This window comes from Papio anubis, chromosome 1 (assembly GCF_008728515.1).
Source record: "Papio anubis isolate 15944 chromosome 1, Panubis1.0, whole genome shotgun sequence".
Taxonomy (NCBI): domain Eukaryota; kingdom Metazoa; phylum Chordata; class Mammalia; order Primates; family Cercopithecidae; genus Papio; species Papio anubis.
This window is the reverse complement of record NC_044976.1, coordinates 35,900,301-35,912,975: the sequence shown is the minus strand read 5'-3', so window position 1 is coordinate 35,912,975 and position 12,675 is coordinate 35,900,301. Positions and strand designations below refer to the sequence as shown.

At 48.3% G+C, this 12,675-nt stretch overlaps 1 protein-coding gene across 9 annotated transcripts; it reads left to right on the top strand.

Moving 5' to 3' along the window:
- Positions 1 to 129: 129 nt before the first annotated feature.
- C1H1orf109 (chromosome 1 C1orf109 homolog) lies at positions 130 to 11,962 on the top strand. Of its 9 annotated transcripts, none has more exons than XM_031667079.1 (6): positions 130 to 345; positions 792 to 915; positions 2,511 to 2,791; positions 6,799 to 6,978; positions 10,105 to 10,223; positions 10,380 to 11,962. In XM_031667079.1, the coding sequence occupies exons 3-6, from the start codon at positions 2,517 to 2,519 to the stop codon at positions 10,415 to 10,417; spliced, it is 612 nt and encodes a 203-aa protein (XP_031522939.1). In that variant the 5' UTR covers positions 130 to 345; positions 792 to 915; positions 2,511 to 2,516; the 3' UTR covers positions 10,418 to 11,962. The 9 variants fall into 9 exon arrangements, with proteins under 9 accessions (XP_031522939.1, XP_031522935.1, XP_031522936.1 ...); XM_031667075.1 differs by lacking the exon at positions 130 to 345 and adding an exon at positions 1,576 to 1,774 and having other exon boundaries at positions 368 to 915; XM_031667076.1 differs by lacking the exon at positions 130 to 345 and having other exon boundaries at positions 368 to 1,765; positions 2,514 to 2,791.
- The last annotated feature ends 713 nt before the right edge of the window (positions 11,963 to 12,675 follow it).

The following is a 12,675-nucleotide window of genomic DNA, read 5'->3' as shown; positions in this document are numbered from 1 at the left end:
GCGCGGGCGCCGCCGTCGCGGGTGCTCTTGGGAGTTGTGGTCCAGGCTTGTTTCCCCGCCCTCCCCACCAACTCACCCGGCTCCGCCCTGGCCGGCTGCAAACTATACAAACTACGACTCCCGGCAGGCCTTGCGGCGGGTCTTCATTACCCCAAGCTCTGGAGGGCTAGGGGCGGACTAGGTCAGATCGGCTGTAGGATTCTGCTCCGGGGCCGGCGGCTGCTTCTTCCAGGCATGGCTGCCACTGAGTAGCCTAGGGGCCGCCGTGACACTCTGACTGATTGACTGGCTGGCTGCCTACGTCGGCGCTCCTCAGGGCCCCAAGCTCCCCAGGCCGAACTTGGGGCAAGTGGAGGGTCGGCGGAGACAGAGCAGCCCCGACAGGGTTTGGAAGGGGCCGAGGCGGAATGACAGGGGAGCGGGGCCGGGGTGCAGGCTTTGGGGTGGGCGCGCCAGCCCCTGGCCAGTTTGGGCAGCGAATGGGGAGAACCCTCTTGTTCCTCGCTCGCCCGCGGGCCGGCCACTCCCGTCCAGTTCGCGTCTTGGCGCCTCGACTGGGTGTGCAGCGCGGGGCCGCGACTTCAGGTGCGAGTAGTGGCGCTTGGCAGCTGGCCACGCGGTGACTGCAGCGTGAGCCGCGGCCACCACACTCCAGGGAGCCCAGGGCAGGAGGCAGCTCTGGGTGTTCTGGCCGTGGGCCTGGGAATGGGCGTGTAGACCTCGAACCCCGCTGAGCCGCAGTCCTGTCGGAAGTGCTAACTGTGCATCTTTGCATCTGCCCACGGCCACAGGGTTGGATTGCTCAAGGGTTGTGCTGAGACCCAGCAAGGCTAGAGGCTAGTTTCGAAGCTGTAGCTCAGGCTGAGTCTCAAGGCGGGCGACGACTGGACGGCCAGACCGGCGAGCTCTTGACAGGTTTGTGGCCTGATTGTTTGGATTTGGTGCTTTTCACCTGTGGATGCGGTCTGAAGCCATGTCAGAGGGGTTGTTTGTGTTTAAGCGTGCATGTTATAGGCTATGGGAGTGATAATCTTGCCTCTCCCCCTCTGAGTTCAGGAACAATCAAAGAAATAAGCAAAGGTGCCAAGCAGGCTCCTGATGGGCACCAGCGAGCTTGGGGACAGAGCAGTCCAAGCATAGAAACCCTGGCAAGCCTGGCCCTTCCTAGAAAGTCCTTTCTCTCTCTCTTCCACCCTGGTTTGTTGCTCCATATACAAAAAATATTTGAATGTCGCTCTTCCGCCCAAGGTCAGCCCTGGGCAGTGGGTGGTGGGGGTGACACCCGAGTCTGCTGGGTGCCTAAGGATCTCCATCAGTTAGATGGCCAAGATGAGAGGGGACGACAACCCATACCTCATGTAGGCTTTCCCGCAGCAGGTGTTTTTATGCTGGGCAAATTGGGCTTCCAGCCTCTCGGTTTCAGGGTTTCCTTCACCCGACTCCCCAATGTGCCCGACCTCCCTGGGCACCTAGGATGTCCACCTGCATCTCAGCCAGAGCTGCCACGTCAGGAGCCCGTGATTCACTAGTTTTTGCTAGTTGGTTGTGATACACAATGTCAAAAATGTCATTAAGGCACAGCCGGAGGCGCAAGCTGAGAGGAAAAGACTCCACAGTTAAGAGGACATGCCACCACTGCCACCCAATTTAAACTGCCGCAGGCTGACAAATGAAAAGTCGCCGTGTTTGGACGGTCCCAACATCCAGTCCCAAGGAAGCTTCAAGCCGAGTGGCCAATCCACATGTTGGACTACAGTACCCAGAAGTAATTTCGGTACTATGATATATTTTCGCGACTCAATAGCCTTGCAGGCCTGCGGAGGAGCTTTGGGGGCAGTCGCCTGTGAGCATGCGCAGAGAGACTGGGCGCGTGGTACTCACGCTTTGGGTGTCTTGACTTTTAAGTTTTTCCGCTGGTTTCAGGAACGCGACCGGCAGCCTCGGGCAGGGGAGACAGGACTGTAGGTCAGAGAAGAGACGGCGATTGGCCGCCGGGAATCCTCTGAAGCAGGAGACTGCCCTATCCAGGTTACCCTTCCCAAGGGGAAGCCAGGGTCTCCTTCAGAAAGCTGAGGCAGTGCCGGGGCTGGTGGCTCACGCCTGTAATCCCAGCACTTTGGGAGACCGAGACGGGCGGAAAACCTGAGGTCAGGAGTTCAAGACCAGCCTGGCCAACATGGCGAAACCCTGTCTCTACTAAAAATACAAAAATTAGCCGGGCGTGGTGGCGGGCACCTGTATTCCCAGCTACTCGGGAGGCTGAGACAGGAGAATTGCTTGAACCCGGGATGCAGAGGTTGCAGTGAGCCGAGATAGCGCTACTGCACTCCAGCCTGGGCGACAGAGTGAGATTCCGTGTCGAAAAAAACAAAAACAAAAAAAACCACTTCTGGAGGTGAGACAACTCCTGTGTGAACACGAGGACGGAAATGACGCCCACCCTCGACCCTGTGCCTCCCGGACTGACTTGCCACCCCAACGTGGTTATTTTCTATTTTTATCTTTTTCAGCAGAAGATGACTCAAGACCGGCCTCTGCTTGCCGTGCAGGAGGCCCTGAAGAAGTGCTTCCTGGTGGTGGAGGAGCAGCAGGGCCTGTGGCAGAGTGCCCTGCAGGACTGCCAGCCCCTCCTGTCTTCCCTCAGCAACCTGGCGGAGCAGCTGCAGGCCGCACAGAACCTGCGGTTCGAGGATGTGCCGGCGCTTCGGGCCTTCCCAGACTTAAAAGAGCGGCTGAGGCGCAAGCAGCTGGCGGCTGGTGACATCGTCCTGGACAAGCTAGGGGAAAGGCTGTAAGCAGCTCCGTAGTGCTCTTTCCTGGTGGAAGGATTTTAAAACGAGGTGTTTTATATGTAGCTAGTATCAGTCCAGAAGGTGTTTTTCTCCTTGAAGCGTGGCATTTGGAGGTATCTCAACCTTCCTCACTTATCATCTGGGGCAGTGAGACCTCTGTCAGAAAGCCATTTTCTGGCATTTTCCTTGTCAGAGACTAGGCATGGCAGTGGTGGGCTTAGTGGAAGTCACAAAAGAAGAACAGAAAAGGAGCGGAGAAAGCCTATTAGCTCTGCCCTATAGTTTTCTTTGGTAAAAGGCAATGAGGAGCTGTGTAAACTTAGTAGGTGCTAGAGCTAAGGGCTTTATGTATATTACGTTATAAAGGCTCTTCAACATATCTGTGACTTTACTGCACTTAATTCCATGCAGGTAGGAAACTGAGGCTCAAGCAGATTGCCCCTGATGACACAGCCAGAAAAGGGTAGAGCTGGGATTCTAACTCAAGTGTGCCTGACACAAAAGCTAGAGCTCTTAATCACCGCTTTGTTCTGCTGTAGGTTGGTGTCTTTGTGCCCAGTAGTAGCACGTCTTCAAGTTCTGATATGCTTGTTGTCAGACCCAGTATCTGTGTTACAGATTTTTTTTTTTTTTTTTTTTTTGAGACAGGGTCTTGCTCTGTCACCCGGGCTGCAGTGCAGTGGCACAATCACAGCTCATTGCAACCTTGACTTCCCTGGTTCAAGTGATCCTCCCACCTCAACCCCCCAAGTACCTGGGACAACAAGCGTGCACTTCCATGCCCAGCTAATTTTAAATTTTTTTGTAGAGATAGGGTCTCACTATGTTGCCCAGGCTGAGAGTTATAGGTTATCGAGGACAGAGGAGAGACAGGGCATGTGTGGCCTTTCCTTGAACCAGAACAAAAGAAAGGTCCAGTATGTAGCGTCTGTGCCATAGACTAATAGGAAACTGTCATAGACTAATAGGAAACTGTCACAGATGAGGACTTTCCTTTTATTTATTTGTACAAAATACATTCATTAGGCACCTTGTGGGATGCCAAGCACAAGGTGCCAGGAATACAACAATGAACCAGACTTAGTTCCTGTTCTTAGTTGAGTAGAAGAAATAAACAATCAGTGAATTAAATTGTGGGATGTCCTAAGATATTGATAAGTATGGCTTGTGTGGAGGGGGGAAGCTTCTGGGGAGGAAGTGATGTTAAAAACCTAATGGTTGAAAAGGTGTAAACAGAGTCAAGACGTGGGTGTGAGTAGTGTGCATAGAGAATAGTATGACTGGCCCGGCACGGTGGCTCATGGCTGTAATCCCAGCACTTTGGGAAGCAGATCACTTGAGGTCAGGAGTTTGAGACCAGCCTGGCCAACATGGTGAAACCCCGTCTCTACTAAAAATAAAAAAGTTAACTGAGTGTCGTGGTGCACTCCTGTAGTCCCAGCTACTGGGGAGGCTGAGGCAGGAGAATCTCTTGGACCCGGGAGGCAGAGGTTGCAGTGAGCCAAGACTGTCCCACTGCACTCCAGCCTGGGTGACAGAGCAAGACTCTGTGTCAAAAAAAGAGAAAAGTATGACAGGAGCAGAGGCCTGATAAGAGATGAGATCAGCTGAGTATGGCAGCTCAGCCTGTAATCCCAGCACTTAGGGAGGCAGAGGCAGGAGGATCACTTGAGCCCAGAAGTTTGAGACCAGCCTGGGCAACATAGTGAGATCCCATTCTCCACAAAAAGGAAAGCAAAACGAAAAAAAGATGAGACCGGGTATGGTGCCTCACACCTGTAATCCCAGCACTTTGAGAAGCTAAAGGCAGGAGGATCATTTGAACCTAGGAGTTTGAGACCAGCCTGGTCTCAAAGCCTAGGCAACAAAGTGAGACCCTGACTCTATAAGAAATCAAAAAATTATCTGGGTGTGGTGATGTGCACCTGTGGTCGCACAGGGCCTACACAGGGGGCTGAGGCAGGAGGATCACTTGAACCCAGGAGGTCGAGGCTGCGGTGAGCCATGTTTGTGTCACTGCACTCCAGACTGGGTAACAGAGTGAGACTCTGTCTCTAAAAAAAAAAGAAAAAAGATAAGATCAGAGAGGTAAAGCAACTCATGAAATGATGGGTAAGTTATGTAGAGGATCATATGGTTGCTAGATCTATCTGTCACCTCCGACAGAGTCTCACTCTGTCACCCAGACTGGAGTGTAGTGGCACAATCTTGGCTCACCGCAACCTCTGCAAGATCACTGCAACCTCCACCTGCTGGGTTCAAGTGATTCTCCTGCCTCAGCCTCTCGAGTAGCTGGGATTACAGGTGCCTGCCACCACACCTGGCTAATTTTTGTGTTTTTAGTAGAGACAGGGTTTCACCATGTTGGCCAGGCTGGTGTCGAACTCCTGACCTCAAGTAATCCACCCTCCTCAGCCTCTCAAAGTGCTGGGATTACAGGTGTGAGCCACCACACCTGGCCTATAATGACATTTATATACCATTGTATTAACAGAACAGGTTTGCTGTAAGTTGTATACTTTTTTTTTTGAGATGGAGTCTCGCTCCATCACCCTGGCTGGAATGCAGTGGTGCGATCTCGGCTCACTGCGAACTCCGCCTCCTGGGCTCACGCCATTGTCCTGCCTCAGCCTCCCGAGTAGCTGGGACTACAGGCACCCCCCACCACGCCCTGCTAATTTTTTGTATTTTTAGTAGAGACAGGGTTTCACTCTGTCTTCACCGTGTTAGCCAGGATGGTCTCGATCTCCTGACCTTGTGATCCGCCCACCTCGGCCTCCCAAAGTGCTGGGATTACAGGCGTGAGCCACCGCGTCCAGCCTGTTAGTTGTATACTTTTAAAGGGTGAATTTTATGGTATGTGAATTATATCTCAATTTGAAAAATAGAACACTGCCTGTCAAAGCCTACCACCCAAGAGACACTTGGTTTTTTCTAGTTCAGTGGCTTTCAGACTTTGGACCTTGACTTAGAGGAAGAAATATATTTTGTATCATTCATAGACACACATACATGCATATATCACTGGAATGTTTCACGAAACAATATGAGTGCTTTACTTAATATTTTGTCTTTTATTTATTTTTATTTTATTTTTAGAGATAATTTCACTCTGTTGCCCAGGCTGAAGTGCGGTGGTATGATCATAGCTTACTGTAGCCTCTAACTCCTCCTGCCAGTGTCCTGAGTAACTGGGATTCCAGGAGCATGCCACCATACCTGGTTAATTTTTAAAAATTTTTGTAGAGACCATCTTGCCATATTGCCCAGGCTGGTCTCAAATTCCTGGCTTCAAGCTGTCCTCCGGCCTTGGCCTCCCAAAGTGCTGGGATTACAGGCATGCCATTGTACCTGGCTTTTTTTTTTTTGAAGTTTTAATTAAAAAAAAATTATATTTACTTTTGAGATGGAGTCTCGCTCTGTCACCCAGGCTGGAGTGCAGTGATGCAATCTTGGCTCACTGCAACCTCTGCCTCTGGGTTCAAATGATTCTCGTGCCTCCCAAGTAGCTGGGTCTGCAGGTATGCACCACCACACCTGGCTAATTTTTGTATTTTTAGTAGAGGCAGGGTTTTGGGACATTGGCTGGTCTCAAACTCCTGACCTCAGGTGATCCACCTGCCTCAGCCTCCCAGAGTGCTGGGATTACAGGCAACAAGCCGCTGCACCCAGCCCCTTTCTTGAGTCTTGAGCCACCCCTACATCCAAGGCACCGTCACTAATCTCCTTAGACCAGTGGTCTCAACTGGAGATGGTTTTTCTATGAGGGGACATTTGGCATCATCTAGAGGCATTATTGGTTGTTATGGCTTATGAAGGGTATAGGTGTGGTTTACTCCTGTCGTTTAGTAGGTAGAGGCCAGGCATGCTCCTAAACGTCCTACAATGTACAGGGCAGCCCTTCACAACAGAGAATCATGTCCAAAATATCAGTAGTGCCAAAATTGAGAAACCTTCCTTTATACCTGTCTCATGATATTGCCTAACGTCAGACTGTTTCTTGCAGAGCCATCCTCCTCAAGGTGCGAGACGTGGTCAGCAGCCATGTGGAGCGTGTGTTTCAGATCTATGAGCAGCATGCAGACACAGTTGGCATTGATGCCATCCTGCAGCCTTCAGCAGTGAGCCCCTCTGTGGCTTTCATGTTGGAATGGTTGCAGGATATTGAGAGACATTATCGAAAGTCATATCCTTTGCACACATTTCAGGTCATGGCCAGAGCTGTTCTAAGTCTTTCAAATTTCAGTTTTCACAAGATTGGAAAACTGTATAGTTTGAGTCAGTTCTCTTTGGTTCCTGAACCTGGATTCTTCCTGCATTCCTTTGTATAATCCTTCCTCTAATAATTTACTGAGTCGCTGCTACCTGTCAGGCACTATTCTTGGTGCGGAGAGACAGGCATTAAAAAAGGAAAGTAGAGTGCCAGATGGCGATAAGTGCTATGGAGAAAAATAAACCTGGGAAAGTGAGGAGTGAGGGTGGGGTTGTGATTTAAAATAGGGTGGTCAGAGCAGGCCTGATGAGAAAGTGATATTCGAGCAAAGATCTGAAGAGGGTAAGGGAAAGAGCTATTTGGGGAGAGAAAGCTACTAGGCAGAGGAAACATCAAATGCAAAGGCCTTGAGGTAAGAACATTCGTGGTCTATTCAGGAAATAGTGAGGAGACTAGACTAGAGTATGAGGAGGAGCCTAATAGCAGGTGAGGGTAGAAAGACGGAGGGGCTCGACTTTCTAGGGCCTTGAAGGTCTTTGAAAGAATTTGGGGTCCGGGCGTGGTGGCTCATGCCTGTAATCCTTGCACTTTGGGAGGCTGAGGTGGGAGGATTGCTTGAGCCCAGGAGTTTGAGACCAGCCTGGGCAACATGGTGAAACCCCATCTCTACAAAAAATACAAAAATTAGCCACGCGTGGTGGTATGTGCCTGTAGTCTGTAGTCCCAGCTACTCGGGAGGGTAAGGCTGGAGGATTGCTTGAACTGGGGGAGGTTGAGGCCGCAGTGAGCTGAGATTGTGCCACTACACTCCAGCCTGGGTGATAAAGTGAAACTCTGTCTCCAAAAAATAATAATAATAATAATAATAATAATTTTGGGCCAGGCATGATGGTGTGCAGCTTAGTCCCAGCTACTCAGGAGGCTGAGTTGGGAGGGTTGCTTGATCCTGGAAGGTCAAGGCTGCAGAGAGCCATGATCGCCAGCCTGAGTGTTATCACCAGCCTAGGTGACAGAGCAAGACCCTGTCTCAAACCGCCCCCACCCCCACCAAAAGAAAAAGCATTGGAGTGACAGAAAAAGCTCTTAGAAACTTTTGATTAAGGAGTAACAGGATAAGACCTATGTTTTTAACAGTATCATTCTGGCTTCGTTCTAGGGTAAGATTTGGGGTAGTAGGGGCAAGGGTAAAAGCAGAAAGACCAGTTAGTTGAAGCTCTAACATTTTTCTCTCAAAAAATTTTTTTTTGCCTAGGAGATGGGGTCTTGCTGTGTTGACCAGACTGGTCTTGAACTCCTGGCCTCAATGATCCTACTACCTTGGCTTCCCAAAGTGCTAAGAGTACAAGTGTGAGCCACCATGCCTGGTCTCCCAATTCTTGTCTGATACCTGATTTTAGCCTTTGGCTTAGGTTTCTGCCTTCATGTGAATTTTTCTTGTCTCCAGTCTTGACTTTTGGTTTCCTGCAGATGCCTCCAACTGGATTGTTCTTGGAACTGCAAACTCAAGTTTAAAATTGAACTCCTCAATCTAGCCGTCAAATTCAGCCCCCTTTTCCTTGAGTTGTAGAACCCGCCCTATTTTCTCTTTTATTTATTTATTTTTTGAGACAGAGTTTTGCTCTTGTTGCCCAGGCTGGAGTGCAGTGGCATGATCTTGGCTCACTGCAACCTCCACCTCCCGGGTTCAAGCAATTCTCCTGCCTCAGCCTCCCAAGTAGCTGAGATTACAGGCACCTGCCACCACACCCGGCTAATTTTTGTAGTTTTAGTAGAGATAGGGTTTCACCATGTTGGCCAGGCTGGTCTCAAACTCCTGACCTCAGGTGGTCCTATCAGCTTGGCCTCCCGAAGTGCTGGGATTACAGGCATGAGCCACTGCGCCCAGCTTATTTTCCCTTTTAAATGTGTTGGTAGGCCGGGCGCGGTGGCTCAAGCCTGTAATCCCAGCACTTTTGGGAGGCCAAGACGGGCGGATCACGAGGTCAGGAGATCGAGACCATGCTGGCTAACACGGTGAAACCCCGTCTCTACTAAAAAATACAAAAAATTAGCCGGGCGAGGTGGCGGGCGCCTATAGTCCCAGCTACTCGGGAGGCTGAGGCAGGAGAATGGCGTGAACCCAGGAGGCGGAGCTTGCAGTGAGCTGAGATCTGGCCACTGCATTCCAGCCTGGGCGACAGAGTGAGACTCCGTCTCAAAAAAAAAAATGTGTTGGTAGCAGCAGTAGTAACAGCAACAGGAACATGGGCAGAAGGAGCAAGAACTGCGGCTGACATTACTAAGCACTTGCTATGTGCTAGAGTATTTACACAGTCACTCGTCAAGTCCTTTCCCTCTGTTTCCTTGGTGCTTCTTTGATTTTCCTTCTCTGTCCCCTCTGCTGCTTACATGGCTTCTTACCTCTCACTTGGATTCTTAATTGCATGTAGCCTCTTGACGGGTTTCTCTGTCTAGTTTCTTTCCCTCTAAGCTGACTCCAATTAATGACCTCTATTCCTTCAGGAAGTCTGGCTCTGATCCTGCTTCTTAGGATCAGAATTGTACTGTACAGTATAGGAATAGCTCCTGTTGCTAATGGGATAAAGTTCAGAGCCCTGCCTTGGTACTCAGTGTTCTTTTTGTTCTGACTTAGCCCACCTTTCAGCCTTTCTGACTGCTTTCCATGTGGTGTCCATGCTGAGCAGACTGGAAGATTTGCTTTCCCTGAATTCATTCTATGCGTCTGTGCCTTCATTTATGTTTCCTACCAGCTGGGGTGTCCCTGCTTCCTCTGAATTGGGTGTATTTATCCTCTGAACCTCCACTAGCTTTACCTCTCATGTCACTTTTGTTCTTTCTTTCCAGGATCTGGTTTTGTCCTCACCATACTGAGATCCCAGATTTCAGAGATGGTTTCATTCCTCTTTCCCTGTAGCACAAAGCCATATTAGTAAACAGTTGCTCAGGAAATATTTGTAGCATAGGTGAATCAGGCCCACCTGGTACAATGTAAGGATATCTGCACTTTCATTTTTATAGCTCCCTCTGGTTCTCACCAGGGTGTTTTTTTAACTTCAGCATATTTCATTTTCTTTTGAGCAGTCCTTAACTTCCAGAAAGGTACCTGAATAGAAAGTATCTTCTTTCCTCTATCCGGTGGGGAGACTTGGCAAACATCCAAGCTTTGCCCAAGGCCTGGGACCGAATTTCAAAAGACGAACACCAAGATCTTGTACAAGGTACTGGTTTGTGTTCTTCCTTCGTGTCTCCTCTCCTCCTTTCTCTCCCTGTGGCTTACCTCTTTGGAAGCTTTAGGAAGGTACCCTCGCTGTGCCTCTGTGTTTTATGTTCTCGGGAGAGGTGATGATGCCATTTTTTCTTTCTTCCTATTTCAGATATCCTATTGAATGTTTCCTTCTTCCTGGAAGAGTAAGGAAGCTGTGCGTATCTGGAGACCATGGGCCCCACAGTGGAAGACTGACATTCTAAACCCTGATGTTTGTAAAGAAACGTCAGTATTTCAGTCTCACATATTTGAAATATCAGTGCCTTGAACCTGAGGACTGGGTCTTGGGGAGGATTAGTGCCTAGATGTCTGATGTTGGAGCTGCAGCATGCCAGGCCATGGCTGAGGGTATGTGAGCCACACCTTGCCCTTTTCTGAGGCTCAGGGAAGTGGATGGAGATAGAGACACAGCAGGAAAGATGGTGCTGAAGAACATAGTGCCTTGCCTCCACTGTAGACTTGAAGAGGTGGGGAAGCAAGGACAGGAGGCAAAGAGCCACACTGCCCTTGGCATCATCCAGAGCATTGTCTGGTTGACACCAGGTCCTGGTTTTGTGTCTTTTGTCAATATCTGAATCCTTGACAAAAGAAAAAGTGATTTTGATGATTTCAAGAAATAAGGGTGATTTTGACAGAAAATGTATTTTAAAAATAGTGACCAATTGCAATAGTTATCCTCAAGCCAATTTCCAGAGCCTGCCACCAGGGGGAGGTGGTGCAGCATGAATCATTCTGAATGCTTTGTCTTTGAAGTGTTCCCCTATTGCTGTTACTGTCTCAGAGGAAGTAACTGGGCATGGTGAGACTCCTGACATGACAGGAGGTTTTTTGCCCAAAGCTGGCATCTGACTTGCCACATTCCTCTGAGTCTGTAGTACCTGCAGGGGTGGGAGAACGCCAGCCCAGAGTCAGTCCATCAGGGTTACATTTCCAAGGCCTGCTGCCTTCGTCTATGTAATGGCCGTGTTACTTTCAGACCTTTCAACTTCCCAGGGTGTTGTAGAAATCTTGGTCATTGAATGTAAAGGGACTTAGTGAAGGGTATAGATGTTTTTCAAAAATGAAAATAACTTTTTTTCTTGTAAGTGATAAGCTTTTATAAAGATCATAGGAAAACTAGAAAAAAATGTAAAATGTAGAAAATTGTAAAACAAACTTCATTAGAGATATTTTGATATGTATCTTTTCAGTGTCTATTTACAAATTTTTTCTTTTAATGTAGATAGGGTCTCACTATATTGCCCAGCTCAAACTCCTGAGCTCAAGGGATCTTCCCACCTGAGCCTCCCAAAATGTTGGGAACACAGGCGTGAGCCACTGCTCCCGGCTAATTCACAAATTTTTTTAAAGGACAAACATGGTATCATCGATACATACTGTTAGGTTGTCTTTTTTTAAAAACCTAATATAATTTGTTCATCTTTTTATAAATATAGCTCAACACAGTTATATTCCTTTTGTGAATGTATTGTATCTACAATTTACCTTTTTTCTTACATTTTACATGCATTTTCCCAAATCTTTTTGTTTTCCTATCTGTAAAGGTAATACATTCTGATTATGAAAATTTAAAACGCTACATAGAAATGTACTATTATCTATCTGCCAGATAATTATTATTAATAATGTGTATTTATTTTTCTAGGAATTAAAATCTATCTTATAAGTATTGCAAATAAAACTTAAAAAGCGTTTGAGCGTCAAGTCTTATGTTGGGCTCTGGGGACAGAAATAAAAGAGAGCCCTAGAAAGGCTCACAATTCCACCAGGGAAAGATGAATGTGCAAATAAATCACTGATATCTTGTGGAAATTTTGGTTTTGATTCTGTAGGTCTGGGATGGGGCCCAGATTCTGCATTTCAAACGAGGTCCCAGCTAACGGTCCAAGGACCAGACTTTGGATGGCGGAGATTTAAGTTGTAATACAATAATAAAAGTGTCAGAGTTAAGGTAAAAACAGGTGCTATGGGAGAATAGAGGTGATAACTAATTGCCTGTGGGACTCCTTGATGACAGTGACATTCGCCGTGTGCCTTGGAGGGAATTTTACTTGGGGCTAGGAGAGGGGTGCGGGGCATTCCACACACAGGAGACAGTCTAAACAAAGGCCGTGTTTGAGGCAGAATGGAAGCCAGCACTTAATGAAAGTTTGCTGTGTGCCAGGCATTGTGCTTGTTGCCTTTACCCTCCAGAACTGGCAAATAATAGTTCAGTATCGCAAATAACGAGTTCACAGATGGATGGAAGGATGGCAGGAAATGGGTCAGTAAGGGTGGACTGGAACCAAACTCTGAGGAGGATTGTGAATCCCAGCTCAAGCGTTTGTATTTTGCTCTACAAAAGGGAGTTGCTTGCTTATGTGTATGCATGTGTAATAAAGAGGTTTTTAAACCTCCCTCATGGA